The sequence below is a fragment of the Furipterus horrens genome, unplaced genomic scaffold (assembly GCF_987537825.1).
Source record: "Furipterus horrens unplaced genomic scaffold, mFurHor1.1.pri manual_scaffold_12, whole genome shotgun sequence".
NCBI classification, from domain to species: Eukaryota; Metazoa; Chordata; class Mammalia; order Chiroptera; family Furipteridae; genus Furipterus; species Furipterus horrens.
In genome coordinates this window covers 5358870-5383810 of record NW_028327182.1, presented here as the reverse complement: position 1 = coordinate 5383810, position 24941 = coordinate 5358870, and the positions used below count along the sequence as shown (strand labels likewise).

Sequence of the window (24941 nt, the reverse complement as noted above, 5' to 3'; positions counted from 1 at the left end):
GGATATACTTTGGTTCCCTGGAAATCACAGTATTATTTGCAATTAAAAATAGAATGTCCATATGGAGTCATGCTTATGAGAAAGAATTAGTAAATTAAAACATTTCTTCAGTCGATTTAAACACATACATAAAACAACACATAAAAAGCCTGACTATCCTAACACACAAAGTATGTCGAAGACTATATAAAGGCTGAGTATCTTGTTTCATGAAATTTAAGCACATATAATCCCAAGACATCATTAAAAAACAAGGTTTTAGGTATAAAATTGTGGCAATCCCCTCTACTCCCCTAACCTAGGTCGTCATCAGTTAACTGATTAGGAAAATGTAAGTAAATGAGTTATGATCTTAATCTGAAATAAAACTATTATCAGAGACGTTTAGCAAAAATTAGAGAGAAAGTGAATAAACTTGAGTGTGAATAACGAGTCATCTGGCAAAAAGGAAAAACCCGTTAGTTCTTTTGAACATGAAAGAGAAACAGCCAATTTTGCCATCTTTACACAGTGAGCCATATCCTATAATGTTTCTCTTATTCTCTGTCAAAATGCAGCTCTTGAAATGTATGATACTTTGTTTGAAGCATAAAGTTTCTAGGATCACTCATTATATTTGTGCGAAAAACACACACCTTCAGGTTAAGAAGCTGGCTCACTGCGGTTGTGAAGGGTCCACACACACACACACACACACACACACACAAAGGCAAACTAAATATAGCGAGTCTGAAGGCAGTCGAGTGGGAGGAAACCCAGCGCGCCCACAGAAGTCCACGAGATTAGCATTTCAGTGTAACAGAGAAGGGACAGAGAAAACATTTCTAAGTTGGGCAACAGTCCTTACAGGGGGCTAAGGAAGTCAAAGCGATTTCATCTAGAAAACTGTCTTACTATTTTTATGCAATGCTTCTGACCTTCAATACTTCCACCAATATGTCTACTGGGCATTTTTTAATTTGATAGCCCTCTGCCTGCCCCCACCCCCAGCCATTCACATCTCTTGCCCAGGCCCACTGGATAACCCAGGAATCATCCCAGAGTCCTTCTTCCCTCATCGCCCCCATCCTTGGTTCCCCTGTGCGTCAGGTCGCCCGACCACCTCCAAACCCAGCCCCTTAGACCAAAGTACTGTCACCTCCTACTAGTCCCTGCTTCCAGTCTGGCCACTTTAACAGAATATTTTCAACTAGCAGCTGAAGTGATCTTTCAGAAATAGAAATCAGATGTCACCGCCTATAAAAAGCCCTCCAATGGTTTCTCATCACACTGGAAAACTAGAAAATATTTCTTATGACCTAAAAGGCTGTTCAATAGTTGGTCCTTGCCTACCTCTACACCTGTTACTCTGTACTCCTTCCCATGTAATTTACAGCCGTATCGGCCTTCTGTGGCTCCACAAAATACAAAGCATGCTCCTTCCCTTATTATTTCCTCTGCCTAGATGTTTGTGCGATTTACTCCATTACTGAGATCTCTGCTCTTATGTTAGGCCTATTGTGGTTATCATTTCACAATATATACAAATATCAAATCACTTCTGTTGTACACCTGAAACTAATACAATGTCCTATGTCAGTTTTACCTCAACTGACCAAAAATAAAGTGTCCATGAACATGCAGTAACAATAATTTTAGTGAAATTAATATTTTTAAGACCCACCAGGGCTGATTTAATCTCTACTCAAACAAGTGACATTACCTTCAAGGTTAGAGATCTGCAAATGTAATTTATTTTAAAAATTATTTTATTTACTTCTTTGCACAAGTTAACAATCTCCAAGGATAAGCAATATTTCAAAGTGATTCAAACTGGGGCAAGCATATCCTTAGGTTTATGATAAAAAAAGGAGGGACACCTCCTCAGAAGACTCCCCAATACTCACTGTCAGCCTCAAGTTACTCTCTATATCCTTACTCTTTCTTTTTTTTTCTTCACAATAAGAAGCACTCCCTAAAATAAGATTTGTTCATTTTACATGCTTTTATGTCACACAGGCCCAAAATGTAAGCTGGCTACTGTCCCTGCAGTGCTCCCAGCATCAAGAATAGTTACTTGGCATAGAGCGGGTACTCATGAATTACCTGATAGTAAAGGAAAAATGCTTATGGTGACAATTATCTAATTTTTTTTAAAGCATACACAAAATATAACAAAATATTAATTATTTTGGCAACACATGCAAGTTTCTTTCCAATTGTTTCCATAGTAAACATAAATTACAATGGGAAAAGTAAATATATACACACTACCCTTTATCGTTAAGTTTTTTAAAAAACACAAGAAAAAATGCACAAGAATTATTAGTAGTGATTACATATTAAAATAGTGCAATACCAATAGATATTAGCTTTCCTGTTCTTTTTTATTTTATCCTCAAAACTTTCTTTAGTGAACAACAGAGAAAACATATTATTGAGACATATGAAAGGCATTTGAGCAACTTCCCATTATTGCTAGCAAGAGCATGAAAAGAGGCAAATAAACCAGTACATCAGGAGAAACTCGGGATGTATATTTGGGAAAAGCTTGCTAGTTTCTTAACCAACCAAGGTTTCTGGGTCATTAAAAGAAATTACCAAGAGTGGCTTCGGGATCTTCACCTCTGGAGATGTTCCTTTCAAAGAATAAACAACATAACTTTAGTACATTACTGCCCCAACAAGGACATTAACCACTACACGGTGTCTTGGGTTCTTTTCAGACCCTCTCTGATTATGCCACTCACCCATTTCACACTCTGAACATTCTTGATCCTAGAAGACAAAATGCAGTCCCATAACTTGACCACAATTCTAAGTTCAAACTAACTAATTCACAGAAAGTATTTCCAAGGTGAGAATGTTTAAGTTATAACCTCAAGGCCCTTCTTCAATCTGTTAAGTGAAAACCCTAGAGTTAAAAAAAAGAAAAGCAGCAGTTTGCCACGTGGGTCAGTTCAGGACTGAAACCTAGAATTTTCTGCATACAAATGTGCATCCATCCGCTCACAGAAACAATTAGGACTATCACTGAAAAACGCTACCCATGCACAGAGGATTGTTAGCAGCGAATCTCCAAATTCAGATGGCAGGTTCCTCTTTAAAAGTTTATACACACATCTTTTTTTCTTTTGGAGAGTGAATTGTGAAGGCATTACAAGAGTTCACCAAAAAGCACTGCTATTAAATGGGAACATTTAAAAATAGAATAACAGCCTCCTAACTTACCTACTTCACATACCCTTTTTGTCTGTGAGTTTGGCAGATTTCCAAAACCCACGGAATTTAGGAGAAAAGCACCCACCACACCCATGAGGCCGTACGCTTTCCTTTACCTTACACGGCTGGCTCCGGTGAGACCTCAGCAGCACACCAACTGGGTCTCGAGACTGGGCCGCAGGCCCCTGACACAAGAAACAGTGGTGTTCCAGGCTTGGGCGTTTTAGTGTCAGTTCCTTCGGTAAGAACTAAAACACTCCACGAAAGCAAGGATGCTGTGTCCGCCATACCACTGTGGGAGTCGGGGACCACTGTGGGAGTCGGGGACCACTGTGGGTGTCGGGGACCAGTGCGTGGTACACAGTAGGCGCTCAGCACAGGTCTGTACAAACCGATCCACCTGCTAGCCCGTTTCCCATGACAGGGGTTCTGAATCTGTTACATATTCTGGCTCAAGCATGTGATTAATGTTCGCTTAGCGCGGTGACCGCCGGGACTAGCTGGGTGAGACCCGGGCCTCCTCTAACCCATCCAGCTTCTGCTTTGCCCCTGGGGAAAAACCGCACTAACCAGGCTTTAAACATTACATGCATAATGGATAATGAGATGATTCTCGAGACGCTTTTCACAGAACATTTGTAAATCATTGGCAAACTCTGTAGATAAGAAAAGAAGTTTAACAACTTCAAATACCAGCATTTTCTATGTGGGTAGGAAAAAAGTACCGTTTATTATTAGATCCAAAAGTATTCACATCCTATTCAAATCAAATCACAGGCCACCATCAGTGCACTTGTAAAACCATATACGCCTACTAATTACCAGAATTATAACTTGGTAAACAAGAACAAACATGGAGTATTTGAAATGTACATTTTAAAACACTAAGATAAACTCTTCTTGAAGTCACTGACTTGCTGCCAGCAAAACACTTACCGCCTGTCACTTCACACATTGGGGTGATTGCAGAGTCATCTAAAGGGACACCTGTCAGCTGTTCTGACTCTACGGACATGGTGCCAGGCAACCGCAGCACTAACGCGAACAGTCTCTGATCCCAGCGGAAAGGTTCCTTGGTCAATTCACTTCCAGGCAAAGGAGAATTAAGAGGTAAATGGAGCTGAAAGGGGAGGAAAAAAAAAAGTAAGATTTCCACACAGTAAAAAGGCCACATTAACGATACCTGCCTTAAAACACCACCATGAGCCTCCCGTCACTCAAAACGCAAGCTCAACAACACAGCGCTTGCAGACGTAACCAGAACAGCACAGGACGCTCTTCTCTGAAGACCTCACCTGAAAAAACCTATTCCTGAAAGGCTTTTCAGATCTTAATTCTACTAACTCACAAGGTGCCGGACTGCCTCCAAATGTATCATTTCATTTAATCATTAAAATAAGAATTATTATTCCTATTTTCTAGATTTTTTAAAAATAGGTCTCAAAGAAAATAAATGCTTTTAGCCACCTGGGTTTAAGTCCTTATTTTATTACCATCAGCAGCCCCAAACACCCCCACTGTTAATAATTTAAATATGCTTCATTTTATACAAATATATGTTCCCATAGCATTTTCATAAAGTAAATTTTGTCACTCTAATTGCACATCAAGTGTATTAAAGGTGATTCTTGCCACATCCGAGTAAAAACTAGAGGGTTTGGGGGATTTTTGCTTAATAATGTCTATCCCCATCCCCATCCCCATCCAACCTGCTAAATCAGAATCTAAGATTCTTAAGAATCTTAAAAAGCTTTAAAGTGGCTCTAATGACAGCACACAGTATGTGCTCCCAGGGTGTAATGCCACTGAAGTGTAACAGCAGAAGGAAAGGAAGAGGGGAAGGAGGGAGAAGGGGAACCTGCATCTAACCAAGCCTTCAGTTCTAGCTACCAGCTTGCAGGGACCACTGGGGACAGGGGAGGGTCACGTTTACCACCACAGGGAGCACAGTCAAGCCCAGAATGTGAGACATTCTACAGGACAGATGACCCGACTCGTCCCGTAAGTCAGTGGCGCGACAAGGCAGAGTGCGGAGCGAGGAAGGCTGACAGACCCGTCATAGAACAAGACAAAACGACCAGAAGCAAAGGTTTCTGAGACAATTGGGCAATTCTGAAATATGCTACTGGAATTACCAACAGTATTTTAAGTGTGAGGATGCTATGGTGTTTAGGAAAACTAAAATCCTTATCGCTTATAAAATTTTTTTAAATAAATATAAATCTCAGGATCAGCATACTCGAGACCATACTTATGTAAATATTGGAGTTTTCTTGAAACTATAGAACACAATTTAAAATTATCACTTCCAAATTCACTGCCAGAGTTTATGCTACTTTCTTCATAAAGACATACCTGTTTTGCTTACAGCCTTTCTATTTCCCACCTCAAAGATTTCTGAACTTAATAAATTATGCATTGAAGTCACTCTACACCAGCCTAAGACTTCAAGTTTCCTCACTGACTGACATCACATCCCTGAAAGAAAATCAGCTTCTATGCTAAGGAGAGAGCTCCAAGTAAAGCTCTGCAGAACAGCCGGGCGCCTCTCGCTGAAAGACTCGAGCCAAGACAACAGTCCTTCAAGATCAGCTGAGGTTTCGTGACCGTGGCCACGAGTCATGAGCTCTTCCTCTAGCACTGACCCCACTTCAGGCAGCATTCAGAGGCGATAAGGAAGGAAGGCTGGAAGAAATCTAGGCCAAGATGTTCTCTGAGGAAGGTCCTCTAACCTCAGAGGCTGTGGGACCTGACTGCTGTCACCATACCCGCCAGGTGATAAATAAGAAAGTCTTCTTCTCACTCCAGACTAGCCGCCTTTGTTCTAGGGAAGTACAGCTCCAGGTGCTCAGCCGTTCTCTCTTTAAGATCACGGAACCATCAAAGCACCAGGGGCACTGGCAGAAAAGGCCCATTTGTTAATATCACGCTTTGAGAAGCAAGGAATACGTGGCACTAGCGCACGAATCCATGGGTAACAGCACCGCACAGACCTCATATGTACGTGGCGGACAGAACAACGGCAGACCCCCCACACTATAAACACACACAAACAACTGAACAGAGAGTAATCCGACACACACACAAAGCTAATCAGATAATGATGAAAATATACAAGGGAGATAACATACAATAAAATAATTGGCCTTTGGCTATATAATACCAGATTTAGAATGTATTTTAAGTAAAACAAACAAAAAACCAAGAAGGATCACAAGCGTATTTTACACATAGCTATATCAACTTTATAAACTTGCCAAATTTTATTCATCTTTCTATTTTTTTATTTCCCATTCCCATATCACCACTCTCTCATCACCAAAGAGCAAGGGGGAAAATCTTCGACAGCTGAAATGTGCTAGTAAAACAGGAAGAAGTGATGGCAGATAAACAGGGACAAGAAAAGTATTAAAAGCTTGAAAAGAAAATACTCTTAGAAGGGCTGAGTCACCCCAAATCTACAGCCTACAATTAGAATTCTAGCAGGATCTTAAAACCACAAAGGAAGGCTCTCTGAATACATGGACTTTGAGAATCAAAACAAACTGCAAACAAATCAGTATGAAAAACATAAAGCTAAGCATTAGAAAAATGTGCCTTAACTATATATAATTCCCAAGTGTGAAAAATGGGCAAAAAAATAACCAAGGAAATCTATCTGGCCTATAAACATGTGAGAAGATGTTCAAACACACTACCATCATATAATGCAAATTAAAAAGTCAGAGGTACCATTTCATAGCCATCAACCACATCAGCAAAATTTAAAAGCCTGACACCACCAAGCGATGACAAGCACACGCACACACCGCAACGGGCGCTCTCCATCACTCCTACACGCGGCCACTTGGGCGACCCAGCTGATGTCTGTTAGCTGAAGATGAGCACAGCCTCGGACCCAGCAACGCCACCTCTAATTACAGAGAAGCTCTTAGATGTTTTCACAAGAAGTCACATAAAAGAACACTATCTACAGCATTATTTTAAACAGAGGAAAAATGGAAACAAACTTAAAGTCCAATAAGGGAATCAATCAATAAACCATGGTCGGTCCATAAACAGAGTTAAATGAATAAACTAGATTTCCAACCTAAATAGATCTCAAACAATTATTTTTTGGATAATATAACATAAAAACAGCCACGTATGCATACACAGAACATAAACCATGACTGTGTAGCCTGATGAATTTTGAGAGCTTGAATGCCCTTGTGTAACTAACTAGTACTTAGGAAACAAAGCCTTCCTGATCGATGCCCTTTTCCAACTGAATAGTTACACCTGACTTTGAACTTTATATAAATGGAATCACAGTTTGGTCTCCCGGTTCAGGGCTTCTTTCATTCAATGTCACAGGGCAGAGGTTCATCCACGCCCTCGCACGGAAGTGTCGGCTGTTCACGCCCGCCGCCATACGGCACGTGGGAGGCAGGAGAGAATACACTGTCATTTATCTGTTTTGTGCTGACAGGCATCGGGGCCGTTTCTAGTTTACGTATATTAGGAAGAGCAGAACTATGGAATACAGTCCATGTCGTTATGGGAAATGCATATGTATTTCTGTTTGATGTGCACTTCGAAGCATTACCGCTGGGTTCACAGCGTCTGGATCTATTTCCTTTTATTACGCGCTGCCAGTGTTCCAGAGTGGTTGTACCAGCTTGCACCCCAACCACAGCTGCTCCAAGCCCCCTCGCCAGCACGTGGCCTGGCTCTCTTTGTCATTTCAGCCGTTCCTACACCTTCACTACCTGCAACGCTCTGTCCCATTTGAATTTTCAAAAATCTACAACATACAATTGCATGTAAGGCAGATATGACAGACAACTTTTATTATTCTCATCCAAAATAGAATATATTAATATATAGAAAATGTCAAAAACCAGTAAATTATTCAAGCAATTACCCATACCTTTTATGAAAATATAATTGTTATACAAATTCAAAAACTTCATACCCATCTCAACTCAAAAAAAGGTAAATCAGATGTAATCACTAACCCAAAACTCAGACATTTATAAGGACTCTTAACAAAGTTTTACTTAATTAGACTATGTCTGCGTCCACTCATTTTTATGTACCTACCAAATTTTAGCCACATTGAGGTTTTGGAGATTTAAAGATGCACAATGAAATATGACCCCACTGCTTGAAGAGTTCTGAGATGTTTCATGTTTCGAAAGGAGCCTGTTCTAAATGTATTTAAGCATAAGCTAACAAACAGAAAGAAGAAAATGGAAAATCATCGTACTCGCTATCAAGATATTAGAATTTTTATTTCTGAACAGCTGACAGGAAAATAATTTTATAAAAGCTGTTTTCTGAAACTTAATTGCAGAAAACTATGTGAGTCCTCAAAGTTAAGTGTTTAAACTGATACAGTCAAACCTCAGCTCTCAAACGTCTCCCATCTTAAACAATTTGGTTCTCGACCAAGTTGATCAGGAACAAGTATCTCGGTTCTCAGCCCGCCAGCCCCTTCATGCTGGCACCGTATGACCTGTCACACCTCTCCCCGGCGAAAACGGAGGACAGAACGAGCGAGAATAGGTCCGTTTACCACTGCACTTCTCATGGTTAACCGCTCTGGAAATTGTGCCGTGAACCTCTTCGGGGTTTTTTGGCTTTTGTTGCTGCTTATTATTATCAATATGTGTAGTAAGTCACCATGGGACATAAGAAGGGTAGTGACAGGAGCTGGTGCAGAGGAAGGCTGTGAGAACAGGGCATTAAAAAGAAATACAGCGGCCCCTCCCTTACCGCGGGTATTACGTTCTAGACCCCCCCCATAGGTGAAAGTCCGCGAAGTAGGAACCTTACATTTTAGTGTTTATATATATTTTAAGGCTTTATAAACCCTTCCCACACACTTATAAACCGTTCCCAGTCCCTTATTAACCTTTTCCACACTTGTATAAACACTATTATGTTCTTAAACATATTCTACACTCTTAAACCTACGTAACTTTAACAACATACGTATTCAGTCCCGCAAAATCCCGCGATACAGCGAAAAACCCGCAATCAATAATTAAATATAATATTTTTAAAAATCCCATGAGACAGCGAGGCCACGATAAGTGAACCGCGACACAGAGAGGGACTGCTGTGACGGCAAAGACCTGGCTACTGACGACGCCTGGGGGAAGTCAGTGATTAGCAGGACTTTAAAACATAAAGGGGCCACCGACTGCGGGTGTTGCCACGGGTGTGCGCGTGCTCACGAGACAATGCTCACAGACAAATGAAGCGGCGGAGAAATGGTGGCTGATTTGCGTGAACAAGAAGCGGTTAGCCAGCGAAACGGGCTGGAAGGGACTCCCCTGAGGCTAGTAGAGGGTGGTCCCATAAACTTAAGAAAAGAAGCCGCAGTCACAGGGCAGGGAGGCGTGGGGAGGCTGCCAGTTCGAACTGAGGAGCTGTGCAGATTTCGTGGCAGGATTTCGGGAACAGACAGAGGCCAAGGGATGTGTTCCCCATCAAGTGTTCAGCTGCACTGAGACAGGCCACTTCTGGTAGGAAATGCCAGGGGCCCTACATCCCCCGCGAGGAGAACTCACTGCCAGGACACCAGCCGCGGAAGGACAGGCGGATGTCATTGCTGGGTGGGAACTCGAGGAAGCCTCTCCCCGTCTACCATTCTGAAAACCATGCGTTGTCAAGCGCGCTGTCATGGAAAACAAGAGGAACGTGATGTGAGAGCTAAGAGCACAGCTCGGACAGCCAGGCTATGTCTTCTTGAGTGGATTCAGGATGTGTTTGCCCCAAGGGTGAAGAAATGCCTCGGGGGGAAAACAACTCCAGGCACTTCCTGTAAGGACAGTGCTCTGTCCGCCCTCCCGGCTTGGAGGCCCTCCTGGAGGAGGAGGACAGCTTCGTCACGGTGAGGTTCTGGCCACCGACCCCAACCCCTCTCAGGCAGCAGGTCACTTCTAATCTTAAGCAACTCTACCCGAAGGCACTGTCTCAGGGGTGCTTAGGTGACCTCTGAAACTAATTTAACCCTCCGGGAGCTGGAGAAGGAACATTTTCCTGTCCTCACTTGCTTGAGGCTCACAGACAAAGCACGGTGGGGGGTGTCTTCCAGGACCACGTACTCAGCCTGAAAGACACTGCAGCCACAGTCCACTGTGACAAGACTTTAAGGGCTTTGGAGATGAGTCTGTGTCTGTTGTGGAGGCCACTGTGCCTCTGGGCAAGTTCGCGGGCCAGGAGGTGGGTGATGAGGATGGGGAGGAGCTGGGAGAGGCCCACAGCACTGAGCTGAGCCCCAAGGAACTCCAAGACCATCAGAGGGACCAGCAACAGATGGCAGCTGAGCGATCCTCCTCAGAGGCAAAGGGGAGGGAGGACATTCCTACTTCACTAATCAAGGGAATGCTTGGGGAATGGGCAGAAAGGCAAAGTTCACCGAGAAACATCACCCTGATAAAGAAGTAGCAAACCCCACGATCAACTTCTTCAATGACAATGCAGTGTTTCACTTCCGGCAAAAACACACACCACTGGATAGGTGTTTAGTGAGACAGAGGCCCGGGAGCCTGGAGCAAGTTCTGGGGAGCAGAGACAGAAGAGAGAAAGAACCCTGCAAGAACAGCTACCTGGGTTTTCAGGGAAGGGGAGCCCCGCTTTCAAACAGTAACATCCCTCCATCCCTCCTCTCCACGCACAGTCACCAGCGGCTCCCAACAAAGGGAAGTTTCAGTGCGGACACGAACTCTCACCGGTTTGCTGGAATCTCATTTCCTCTCTGTTAAATTTACATCCTTCGTCCTTTTTGTTTTCAAAGTGTTTATTTATAGATTAAACATTAATTAGACATGTACTGTGTATAAGAAAGATTACAATGGAATCACTTGGGGGGTCTGGAATGGATTAATTCAATTTACATGATTTCTAATGGGAAAAAATGATCCAGTTTCCAAACAAATCACTTCTCAAACAGCCTTCCGGAATGAATTACGTTTGAGAAGCATGGTCCCACTGTAAGGCTAAAACATCAGTCACCAGCAACAACCACACGCTTCCCATTACATGGAAGACATTGTTCTAAACCCTTTACACACACTGATTCAGTCATTCCACAGGCACCACTGTAATTCCCACTTGCAAAGGCTAAAAACGGAGGCAGACAGCTGAGTGACCTGCTGGAAGGTCCGTGGTAAATGGGGAGGGCCCGAAACTGAGACCCAGGTACTCCGGCCCCTGATTATGTATTCTTAAACAATGCCCAACCATTAGTGAAACCATATTCTGCCTTTTTAAAAATCAAGTGTTTAGATATTAATATAAAAAGAAACTAATTCTCTTAAATTATAAAAATGACTGACAAAAAAATTTTAAATCACCGACTTCTGAACCAATCTAGTAATTTTAATGTTACAAACATTTTAGATTGCTTATTTGTTTTTATAAAGCACAGTCCTATGCTTTTCCCCCCAGTTACTCTTTTATCCAATAACAAGAGGCAGGAACACACTTCCCCCCCGTGCTGGTCTCTTCCCACTCTCAGGTACATGGGCAATAACAACAATAAAAATAAACAACAGCAGCTAGCATACGGAGTCCCTACCACATGCTAAGCACCGTTCTATGATCTTCTCATACAATATTAATAACAAAACAATGATGAGGTACTATTATTCTCCCCATTTTAGAGATAAGTTACAATATAGGATCGTATGCCAGGAGACTTCTGTTTGGAGAATACATGCTCAAATAACCTCTGCTACAATCAAGTTTAGAGCATCAAAGGAAGACTGAGAATTTTAAGAATTGGGTAAGTCATGTGTAATTCAATAATATAATAATTTTCCCGTAATCCTATTATTGGTCTTCATTAGGGTTTTCATAAGATTATACTTAGAAAAGCTTCAGTCTAAATGCACTAATAAGCAAAGAAAATTACTGTTTATACTAATAAAGTTTTATTTTCAATTGAACACAATTGAGGTTTTTCTATATTATTTTAAATGATTAATTTTATTGATGCCACCAGTCCAGATATCTTAAGCAATTATCTTAACAGCTAACAAAAAAGGAAATGTAACCACAATTTAAATTTAGGAAGATTGCCCTACTTTCCCTTCTTTCCTCTGGAGGTCTAGCTCACTGCCCTTTCACCTTTAAGTCTTTCTTGAACTTCTTATTTTAAAAAAGAGTAGTTTTTTTCTCTCCATTGGAATAAGAAACAAAGGGCAGATTAGGTCGGTGAAAACCTATCATTAGTTATGCTCAAACCTGCAGTACATATAAAAGTGCAATTTCCCCTTTATTTGATTGTTTTATGTTTGGTTATAGTTCAGACCCTAATTACATGTGACTCTGCTAAGAACGGACTAAGGCTCAATTTAAATTTTAATTATTTAGTTATTCACTGTGCACTCACCATAAGGATTACATCAAGCCAAACAAGATTTAAGATACTACTCTAGCTAGTTCACTTTAAGAGAAACTATTATAAAACCTCAACTAATGGGAATTCTCATACAATGTTACTTATTTTTTAAGCTTGCAAAATGTAAAAAATAAATAAAAGTCAGCTAACAGCAGAGAATATTAAGAAATTAATTTTTCAAACATCTTAGCCCGGGGACCAACGGGCTCCTGCTGGCGCGCACCCTGACCGACTCCTGAGCAGTCGCCACGCCAGGCCCAGCCGTCACCAGAGTCAGGGTTGACTGACCTGCACCAGCACTTAGGAGGTGCCCCTGGTACCTGGACGTTCTGCCAACTTATCTACTAGGGAAGAAATTCAAATTATACGTCCTTTTAAAAAAAAAAACGTTATTTTTGACTTGAGAGAGAGAGAGAGAGAAACAGCGATTTGTTGTTCCACATGTACTGATGCATTCGTTGGTTGATTCTTGTATGTGCTCTGACTGGGGATCGATCCCACAACCTTGGCCTATCAGGATGGTGCTCTAACCAACCAGGCTACCCGGCCAGGGCTGAGTAATACACCTTTTAGTAATCATACTTCCCACCTTGTTTTAATGACCTATTATTATCTGGCTGCCTATCAGACCATTTTGAAAGAGGGCAAGGAGAGGAATCTGATTCTCTTCTGTGTTCCCACCACAGATAGTGTGGGTATTTGTCAAATGAGAGAATAAGTAAGGCCCCTCCCATCCCACAGCTAAGGAAAGTACGTTGAGTGAGAGCGCAGAGGGCTACAATCAGAGCACAAGCTCCCCTGCGCCCCGCCCACCAGAGCTGTACCCTCCTCGTCCCCCCACGCAGGCAGATGTGGACTCAAGACACACACACGCATGGCTTCCATGCTGATGTCTGTGAAACATTACCAGAACGTCACAGAACCAAACAGTCTTGCCTCCAAGAGCTGGGAGTGTCATTCTGTCCCTGCGTGTGTAAGCAGCTCATCACCATGGCCCTGGTGTGCGTGCACACAGAGGACACAGACATGAGCCGCAAAACCTGCCTGACCCCTGGAACAGCGAGTGAGAAACCACCTTTCCCTATGTCGGACCCATAACGACGACTACGTCTAATTCCGTGTACAACAGCCCTAATGACGATTTACATATGGACACACTTCTCTAAGGCCCACACAGAAGATAAAACCTCATAAATTCTTCCCTTATTCAGAGATGAGAAGAACATGACCATAAATTTTTGCAAAATTTTTTTACCTCACACACCAAGCCATCACTTTTCTTTATAGTTTAATGCACTTGGCACAGTATCAGAGAAGTAATTAGGTCATTATTAATATTCAATTTTTAACTGTTATCATTTGAGGCCTTTTTTAAAAATAAGAATGGGGATCACAAATCAGGCTATAACATAGGAACTATTTAATAAAAGGCAACGCATGAGACACTGTAACTTCATACCTTCAAGAACATGTAAAATAATTGAAATATGTTATATGATACAGACAACAGTAAAAGCTGCATGAGGTACAGAGGAATAAGGGATTATCTGAGGGATGAATCAGGGAGCCCTCACGGAGGAAGCATCATCTGAATAAGACTGAAGAATGAACACTTTTTAATCTAGAAACTTACAGGTTAAGAGGAAATATGCAGAATGAACACTGGGATGAAAACTAAATTAAAATTCAGGACTGCTGGAGAATCGAGCACAAAGAAGAGAAACTGACGACGTTAAGAAAGCCTGCATGTCAGGACGGGTAGGGGTTTATAGGGAGGACAGAGGGCTCACATTCAGGGAAAGGGGGCGTGTAAGGAGGAAACTGGGATCATTCAGGAACTCAGCAGCCTATCTCGGGTCAAGTTTAAAGGAAATATGGAGGGATGACAATGAACTTTTCTTCATCTGCTGGTCACTGCCTAGTCTTCCCACTCCGCTACAGTAACTCCCACCACAAGCTATAATGACCGTTTTCTGGTCACTGCGCTGGATGACAGTGTGGTTCAAGAGTTCCAGGCCTAAGTCTCAACACGCCTCGCAGCTTCGCTGTCCCCCCCTTTTAGGAAGCAGCCCCCATGTAAAGAAGCTTGAACTGGAGTGACTGACGACAGACCCCACAGAGAGACAGAAGCTACAGGGACAAGAAGCCAGGTAGCAGCGGGCACCGATGCCCAGACAGGTATGTAAAGCCAGCCTGGATGTTCCAGCCCCAGCTAAGCCCCAGCTGAATGAAGCCAGCCCACAGAACCCTGAGAAATAATAAACTGTGGTTGTTTTAAGCCACCAAGGCTTAGGATGGTTTGTTACCCCGAAATACGTAACTAAAGGAGTCACAAAAACGAGTCGATTTTTCAGATTCAGCTTCCCAGGGGCATTCAAAACTATGTACCACTTTTTAGAAAGACACTCTCCCTTCGGCTTTCATGCTGAAATGCTATCATGGTTTTCCTCCTCTCTGTACTCCACCTCCCCCACCCCCGCCCCGCAACCTGTAATGCCCAGCCCCTATGTACTGCAAGTCCGCAAGGGTCAGGCTGAAGCCTTGGCCAGTTTACGCCCTAACCCCTCATCCCGTCTACCCACAGCCCCAGGTATATCTGTGCTCAGGTAATTAAAGAGGCTGCACATCCAGCCTAGATCTTCCTTCGGAGTGTCAAATACTATTCCCTTTTGAATGGCTCTAAAGTACCTCTGACAGGTTCAAAACTGAACTCAAGATTTTCCTCTGCCAAAATGGTCCTCTTACAACATCTCCTGCCGCGGCGAATGGCACCATAATCTATCCAGTTTTGTAAGAAACCATCTTCCTTTTCCTTATAACCCCAATGCAAGATGTGCCAGCAAACGTGGTTGATTTAACCTCCTAAGTCTCCCTCGAAATGCGCTTGTTTCTGTTTCTTCTGCCCCCACCAAGCTCCCAGCCAACACAACAATGCCTGACTAGTCGTCCAGCATTTGCTGGTCTCCCTCTCCTGCACTCCGGCCTCCAGATAGAACCCCTGCTTTTGCACCCTAACACTCCTTAGCATGCCTCACTTCCGTAGGCTCCAAGTCCCTTCAGCCTTCTCCCAGCCCCTCCTTCTCAAACACACTCCCTTTGGGGAAAGCTCCTCTGTACGGCCTGGTGTGACTGTCCCCCTCCTTTCTGTGGGGTAAGTCCCTCTCAGCTATTTAGGCCTGAGCCTCCACGGCCCCCCGGCTAAATCCAGTGCACCCTCACTGGGAGCTCTCCCAGCTGTGGGCATTGTCGTCATTTCAACTTCACTGTCATCGATGTGATACTCTTATTAATCTGGTCTTGTTTAAACCAGAGCCATCGAGGCAGAGCTCCTGCTTGTTCTCGCTCGTCATTGACTCTTAGAGCCTAGTACAGCGCCTGGTTCGTAAGAGAAACCCAATAAATACGCTAAGTAACTAAACAGATGGATAAATACGGGGACTGGCCAGGCTGTGGAGGGCACTAAGGACAATGGAGGCAATGAAACACTGTGGGCAGCAGAAACATACACTCAGGTGGCCTGCTTTAAAGTAACCACTGCCGCGGTATGACAGACGGAAGGACACTCAAGACAAGCCAGGGAGCTAATGTAATAGTTTTTAAAAAGCACCAGTGTAACTGACAGCTAAAGCACTAGGAATAACAGGAACAAACAGATTAATAAAAGCAAAGCGAAGGGACTGATACCAAAGACAATTACAGAGAAAAAATACAGTATGTGTGTCTTCAGGCGGTGATGCTTTCTCTACCTCTGTGATGATTTAACATGTTCAAGGGATAACAAGGTACTGTAACATATGAAGCATGTCTTTAAAAAAAACTACAATGCTCAGTTCCAAATACATACACACTAGAATAGTATTTTTTCTTAAAAGAAGTACAATAATGTTATCAATTCTAATGTATAACTACATATAATTATTTTTTAAAAATCCAAAGTTATTCAGAATAACAAAAACATTTAAACTGGAATAAGTTATAAAGTGTTAGGTCAGTAAGTTCATTTAAAGCACACTGGTAAAAAAGCTTGAAAGATAAAAACAGAGTAGAAGCATCATGCATCATTTTAAGGGCCATTACTTTCTATGTAACTGAGGGCACTTACCGCTTCAAGCACAGAAATATATCAACAAACCCTACATGTGTTCTGTCTGTCCATGTCTGCTAGAAACAGATTACGGCCCATAAAAATAACAATAACCTTTTCTTGATAATTTAAAGTAAAAAGAGAAAGAAGTTTTAAGACTTCTTGCTCATACCAAATATTGCCCCAAATGATGTTAAAGTTAAGAGTTTCCATTAGACATCCTACACTGAATCATCTTATTAATCCTCCAACATACCTATTACCTATAGCTCAGTCTAAGGTGTAGAAATGTAAAATATTTCTTTGCTTCCCCAACATTTAACATTAAATGTACACACATTTTCCCCCAACAACAGCACATCTATGACCCACACAGCTACATAGCTCTTTCTTCTGTACCCCAGAGTCCCACACAACTCCAGCGCCACAGACTCTGAGTCTAGGCCTCCCCCGCACTAGGTCTAGAGCATCTTCTGGATCCCTTTTGGCCATGAGAGGTTAAGCAGAACATCAGTCATATTTTACAGCCTGTGCTTATGATCTTGACCTCTTTGGCACTTTTAGTTTGAAGTGTAATTTCAAGATATATCAAAGACTACTAGTATTTCATTTGGGTTTTTATTTGATAAACTTTAGAATGCTTTTGTATTTTCTTTATTTCAATCATAAATTACTAGAGGCTAAAAAAACATTCCTAGTTGTTTCCCTTTAAAAGGCTAGGTTTGGGCAGATGTTTGACTCCTTAATAAAAGTTCTTCATAATTGATAAAACAATCATAATACCATCTCATACCTTTGAAAATTTTACCTCTCACCTCCAAAATCTGGCAATGAACAACTGCCTTTATTTGCACTATTGTACACTAGGTGATCTAATGCGCGCGCACACACACACACACACGCGTGTGAGAGTGCTAGCCTTAAACTGTAGAAAGATAATTGTGTATCCTGCTCTCTACTTAAGACAGCATAGCAAAATGGAAGCACCAGGGTGGCTTCATTACAAAGGATACTTGGAAATACTTTTAATTCTTATTCACAGTCATTTACTTGCCTGTCCTCCCCACTCTGTACTCCCTCCCACAAGCTGAAATTCAGTCGTAGTGTTAAACTAGGAAACGTTGTCAGACCAGCAGCAACCACTCAGGTAAAAGCAAAGGCAGAGCAACACAGCAGAAGGAGCCTGGGGGCTCGGTCTCTGATGTGACAGAAGAATGAAGATTTCCATCTACTTTAAGCCATTATTGCTTTTGTCCCAATTATAGCAGCTGAACCAATATCCTAAAAAAATATCATTCCTACTTTTCAAAATCCTTAAAAGACTTAACTGTGTGTGAATTTGTTTAGCAGAAAATATGTGGTCAGAGTCACTGCGTGTGCATTAAAGGCATCACCACCATCTAGTTTTAGAACGGTTCCCACACCCCAGAAGGACCCCTCCCGCCCATGTGCAGTCAGTCCCCAGCCCACTCCCTGGCAACCACCCCCCTACTTCGTGAACACCCCACAAACGGCATCATGCAGTATGCATCCCAGGACCCGTGGGCCTTTGTATCTAGCACCGCGTTTTAGGGATCCATCTGTGGGCAGCGTATCAGCAGATCGTTCTTCTTTATTGCTAAATAGTGGTCCAAGTTTCTTTCTTTATGTCTGATATAAAACGACTCACAAAAAATTGTGTCCTCTTTTATAAGGAGGTAAAATAAAAGTGAGTTGCCAAAAACATCTACTTATTGTATATTCCCCACTACTGCCACTAGCTTTCTAAAACCTAAACCTAATGATTTCTCCTCTACTAAAGTCTCTTCCAGGGTCAGCGTCCCCTGTAAGGGCAAGTCTGAGCTCTCTGGAAGAGGGTACACGACGGGCCACGACCACCTGGGCACCCTCGTTTCCTGCTGCTCCTTCCCTGCACACTCTGCCAGCCACCAGGACTGAGGGACACACAGTCCCCACGGTCTCCCCGAGCACCTGTGTGCCTGTGTGTCCATCTACATCACAAACTTGCCTTGATCTTTCCAAGCCCGAGAGGAGACATCATTTCCCATCGCTGGCCTCACTCTCTCAGCAGCGCGTGCGGGTCATATCACTTTGCACGCCGCTCCGTGACTGTTTCCCCCGCTTTCAAACTCATGACCTCAGCAACTTGTGTCTGACTCCCCGGCGTTCCCGTAGGATTTGTTCCACTAAGCTGAACACATCCTGACAACGAGCGCTCTGCTCCGTCAGTTCGTTAAGGAAGACCAAGCACACCCTGAAACTGCTGGGACAGGGACCCAACACCAGCGGTAGAACACAATTTCAAGGTCCGGGCAAGTGGCCTACAAAACCGTATATGTACCCCAGGGGTCAGCAAACTATGGCCCGCCTGCCGAATCCAGCCCACGGCGTGTGTTGGCAAATACGCTTTCATCAAAGACAGGCGCGCTCCTTAGTTTAAAATGCTGCGTGTGGCCGCTTCTGCCGTGCGGTGGGGTTCAGGGGCTCCAACAGAGGCCACGTGGGCTGAAAGCCTCCAGGACCACTCTGCGGCCCTTTCAGAACTGTTTGCCAACCCCAGCACACACCATAACGCACGGTGTGGAGGAAGAAAACATCAGAACCTCCTTTGTATACGTTTTTTCACCTCATTTTTGTAAATTTTTTGCATGTTTTCTAATATTGATACAGCAGTGACATATATAATTTCTACATGTGAAAGTGCACATACACTGAGGATGGTGCATGCCCATATTATTGTTTTTCCTAATACTGGTGACTCAATAAAAAAAAAAAACCCTAGTAGGTCTTAGGACAGGTTTTAGAGTTTGAAATTTTAGCAATAAAGCTTATATGAACAATTGAGTCCTGTGAGTGCTTAAAGCACAGAGAGAGAGGCCTCAAATTAAACTTTTTCCAAACCAGATTGCTTAAAACATCTCTAAAGAATCTTTCTTAGGGCTAAAAATATTATTTAAATGATGCAGGCAGTTCCACTCCTCCTTCAGTTGAATGCAACGAAGCATGAACTACATGAATCTGAACAGCCACAAAGATGGCTGTGTTTTAACCTCAGCTTCTGAAGGGCCCAGGAAACATCAAATCCCTCCCTTCATAAAGATCTGAAGGTAAGGAGGGTGGTTTCTAATAACTCAGAAGATGGGGTCTGACCGTCATCAACAAACGTATAAACTCGAGTTAATTTACTGACTGACCCTGGGTTTGTCAGGTCAGGGACATCATTCCACGCCGAATCCGCCTCCAACAGAGTCACAGCCCCCAGAGAGAACTACACTCTACTCTGCTCACCTTCAAGGCTTTCCTGAGGCCTCCCGAGAGGACTAGCACCAGTCTGAGGAAGGCCAGCCCTTAGACAAGGCTTTTCCCCACGGTCTGACTGCTTGAAGTGACACCCAGGGTCAGGTGGGCCCTGTGTCCCGGAGTCACGACCCTCCCCGTGAGACCGTCAGTGCACTTTGGCACTTCTTGAGAGCCACTCAGCTGCTCCTTTAGCTGAAAGGAAAAAAAACATCAAAACCACAACCAACAAAACAAAGGGGGGCGGGGGGATCAGTAATTCAAGCCGAAAAGGCAGAGCGTGGGGCAAAGCTGGGGAAGAGGGAACCAAAACAGCCTTGTCTACGTCACAATGTGGCCTTGCCTTGACGTAAAAATCATAGTTTCACCATCTTCCGGTCACTGCAGTTTATTCCTAATACACAAATCCAAACTATTTAAAATCCATTGTATTACATCCGAAGAGAACTGGAAGTGGAAATTACGTAAAACAACTATTTGTGGAACACAGCTAAGTAAGTATAAGGAAGGTTTTGACAAATGCCCTGCGGCCTAAGGTTTCGGTGAGCCCAAGTCCTCAACTCCCTCCTGCTCAAATCGTCATCTGATTTAGAGAGGCATGAAATACACCTAACAGGCCAACGCTAACTGACTTCGATTCGCAGAAAACTGCCAATTCAGTTAAGGACAATCTGCTACTACTTTTTTTTTTAGAAAGTCAGAGGCAGAAGAAGTGAGCCGTAAAAGAAATGGATTCAGGAAACAAGTTACAGAAGCAAAAGCAGGGGCCTTTGGCACTTAGGAGAGAAGGTAAGGTAACGTGCCTAGTGGGGACAGGAGGACAGGACGGGTCGGACTGCAGAGAGGGGGTACACGCGCCTCTCCTCCCCCCCCTTAAATTATGATACATTCGAATAAACAGAGGAATGGGTCTCGCAGCCTCTGACTGACCTGACACCAGCACAGGTGTCACCCACGCACACAAAGCTCTTACCCCAGTGCTCTGAATCCCAGCCTTCATGCTTGTTTGAAGTCAACAGTTTTAAACTTTCACATCACTATGGCCTTAAGTTCAAAAACTTAAAAGATCTGATAAATAAACAACAAGATAACTAAAGGTTTATTTAATCTGCTTCAAAATAAAAATCCTAACTACTGGGAATCGGAGACAAAATTCTACTTATTTCTGTTTGTAAATACAAAAGTTTTTCTAAAACATGACGTTAAAAGGCAAGGAAAAACCATCTGTGAAGTTACTGTTTCAAAAGTCGGCTCACAACTCCTTTACAACATCTGTACGCTGATACTTTATGGTTTATTTTATAGTCCTTTCTACTACTTGTCTAACACCCCCCGTTCAGGCAACACACCAAGTCGGAAACCTCAGAACACCACTGCCTGTCCCTTTTGTTGTTGTCACTCGTCAGAGTAGGATTAAGCCTATCAGCGTACGACCCTGGGAAAAATGTGCTTACACACAGCTGGACAACGTCTGGATAAAAGCTTAGGAAACCCGCAGAACCCTGAGGCCCCAGCCTAGACCCTGGGTCCCAAACCCCCGTCAAACACGGCTTTCTCCTCCTCCTGCCACCCTTAAGGACCGGACTCGCTCACCCACAGAAGTGCGCACATCTCTGCCGTCCGGTCCAGCACGGGCTTAGTTTTAGCTCAGCCCTGTGCTTTGCTCACCTGATGCATGCACTTTGCTATCCCTCCAGTTTACCCTCCTTCAGTCTCTTACCTTCTTGCACCTTGCCGGCAGCATGAGATGATTACAATGCAAAGCTGCTCACGTGACCCACCTGGTTCCCACACCCAACAGCTCCTCTGTACGTGTTAAACGGATTCAGACCGTGGCCTCAGGGTGCGATCCCGCGGCCCCTATCTGCGTTTCCCGCACTTGCCCCCCCACCTACCCGTCTCCATAGCCTCTCACCCAGTTCAGCTGCCCGGCCCACGACACTCACGCCTTCATACCTCTGCCCCGTGCCCCCTCCTGAACTGTCGTGGCTCAATTCTTGACTCGCCCCTCAAAACCACGCGCTCTCAGGGCCTTGCTTACTTAGGCCGTGAGATCCATCTCACATGCAATATTACCAACGCGTGTTTACTTGCGTAACCCCAGGCAGTAAGCAGGGGTTTTTAGCGGCAAGTCTTGCTTAATTCCACCTCTGCGTTCCTGGTACCTAGAACCCAGTAATACTAAATATAAAGGCCGTGCCCCAGTTCTTATACACAACCAGTTACTATGCATCTCAAGAAAAATCATTGCTGAATTAATCTAAATATACTTTTAAGAATTCAAAATCAGAACAACTTGTTATGAAAGGGTATTGTAGCAGCAACTCTCCAGAAAGCAAAGATTAAGTGTAACGATCACTAATTCTTTACAAGCTGCCCTCACCTGGGTGAAATAAGGACATATATATTTTAAATAATGTTAGTTACGGACATCCAGCCAGGAATTAAAGAGCAATAAGGATAACAGAATACCATGTATTCCTTTGGATAAACATCCCGAAGCCACGGGGAGCAAGCACGTGATAGATAATATGAACAAAGCACTCCCCTTTCTCACCCTCTCCTCCTCTACCCCACCTCATACTCGGGGTTGAAGGGTCACCCTCAATACTGCAAGCCGCAAGCAGTAACTACAGACCGCAGTCGGCACAGAGGGTACTACTTCAAGGCTGTCCAATAATGCGTTCTGAATCAGACCAACCACATTTTACAGAGGGCCTATTCCATATCCCTTGGAAGCGCATTCCCAAGTTTAACAATTCTAAAGGTCAAGAATTAATTTTCATCTTAAAATATTTTGATGGCCTCGTAAGTCAAGTTTTAACTTGTTTTGTTATTCATTTTCATGTGTATTTTTTTTTTGTAGATTTAAAATACACTTGTCGTTATGCTGTGCTCTAAAACGATGGCTTCCAAATCTCTGCGTCTGAATCAGCGGGGACACTTCAAAATGTACAGACGCCCAGGTCCCTGCCCCGATCAACTGAACCAAAATTTCCACAACTGGAGCTGAGTCCCGTGCATTTTATAAAACACCTTAGGTGATTTTGATGCAGCCATCTGAAAACTACTGTTCTAAATGTCAGAGTAGTTTATATGGGGAAGAGCTAGAATTGAAAGAGTAACAAATGTCTCTACCAGAAACTTTCCTCACATGGACAGTGTGTCTCGTGGCTTACTGGTTCTGACAGGCTGATACACACAGGGTAGAGAGGCTTCACCCTCTGAATAAAAATAATTCTGATGTATCTTACCACAGAGTTCTAGAGACTAATTAGTTATTCTTGCCATACAGCTTCATTAAAGAGTAATCAGCTAGCATTTCTTTTTAATTATTCTATTATAGTGTTTGTCATGAGGTAATCCTTAAGAACATTCCCTTACACATGACCTTGAAATAAGAGTATTGCAAATGTGAATTGCTGGAAATCCACTATAGGTATTAAACTGAAATATTTCATCAACTTTTTTGAAGATTTTATTTATTTATTTTTAGACAGAGGGGAAGGAGAGAGAAAGAGGGAGAGAAATACCCATGTATGAGAGATACATGGATCATGTGCCTCTTGGACCTGGCCCACAACCCGGGCACATGCCCTGGCTGGGAATCGAACCGGCAACCTTTCAGGTCATAGGCGCTCAGCACTCAATTCACTGAGCCACACCAGCCAGGGCCCATCAACTTCTTTTAATTATGCATTTTTATTATGCATATTTTCAATATACTTATAACTGCAGATATATACTTTTCTATAGTACAACAGAAGTAATAAATCAGGCGTTGGCAGAACAGGGACAAAAATATGGGTTAAAAAAATAATCTGCATCCAACAAATTCTTACTAAATGTTCCTGAAAAGTTGTGTTGATAGAGATGCCCATAAAGAGTAAGGCTGCACACATGTGAGAACATCTGAATCACAGATCAGGAAGACAGGAGCTGATCTTGATTACAGCAGTCCCTCTCTATATCGAGGTTCACTTATCGCAGCCTCACTGTGTCTCGGGATTTTTAAAAAGATTATATTTAATTATTTATTGCGGAATTTTCGCTATATCGCGGGATTTCACGGTACTGTATACATATGTTGTTAAAGTGACGTAGGTTTAAGAGTGTAGAATAAATGTAAGGCTCCTGCTTTGCGAGGGGGCGGGGGGGCGTCATACTGAGCCCCTAGTGGAGTCAGCGTGAAAAGGTGCCGCTATGAAGAAGGACACACAGAAGTGCAGGAGCACACTTCCACCAGGTCTGTCTGACACACTCCATCACACTGCAACGACACCCCTCAGGATTCCTTACTGGTCTTTTTAAAAAAGAAAAAAGACAGAAAAAGTACTCCAAAATTCTAGGAATACTGGGGAAAAAACTACTTTAAATATGCATTTCAAAGTCTTTACTGACACAATTCAAACAGTTTTGACAGCTGTTGGCACATATTATTAGTGAAATAAAATCTTTGGGGGGGAAGAGAGATGTCATATCTGAACTATCTCAGACCCTAGAAACAGATCCTAATAAATGTGGTATTGTCCTTTTAATCAGTACAGAGCATGAAGAGTTAAACGCAAACCATAATTATAGTTTATGACAGAGTATCTTGTAAAAGGTAGAACTATTTACGTTGCCCAGCATGATCCAGGAAAATCACCAACACCAATCAACATCTCGGGGTCTGACGAGACCCGCGCCAACCTCTGAGAACTGAGAAGCTGGAAGACGCTAATTTACAGCTGCCTGGACCAGAGCGGAGACTACTCAGACACCCCTTTTCTACAAACACATGCCCTTTCTGAACATCTGTCAAGAAGTTATAAAAGCAGGTGTCCTAGTTTGTCTTAAAAAGCTGGGAAAGCTCATTAAAGGCAAGACTTTTAATGTCAAAAACAGGGTTTTTTTAATGCAAATAACTTCTTTAAAATGTTAGCTTCCAGTGCAATTATAACATTGATAGAGATGCAGAAA

General features: G+C 43.0%; 1 protein-coding gene across 1 annotated transcript in view; it reads right to left on the bottom strand.

Annotated features, from left to right (window-relative positions):
- INTS6 (integrator complex subunit 6) overlaps positions 1-24941 on the bottom strand; it is a 67573-nt gene that overhangs the window by 20575 nt on the left and 22057 nt on the right. Inside the window, exon 5 of the mRNA XM_090258915.1 lies at positions 4138-4321. Coding sequence (XP_090115041.1) covers positions 4138-4321 — 184 coding nt within the window. The remainder of the gene's footprint in view (positions 1-4137; positions 4322-24941) is intronic.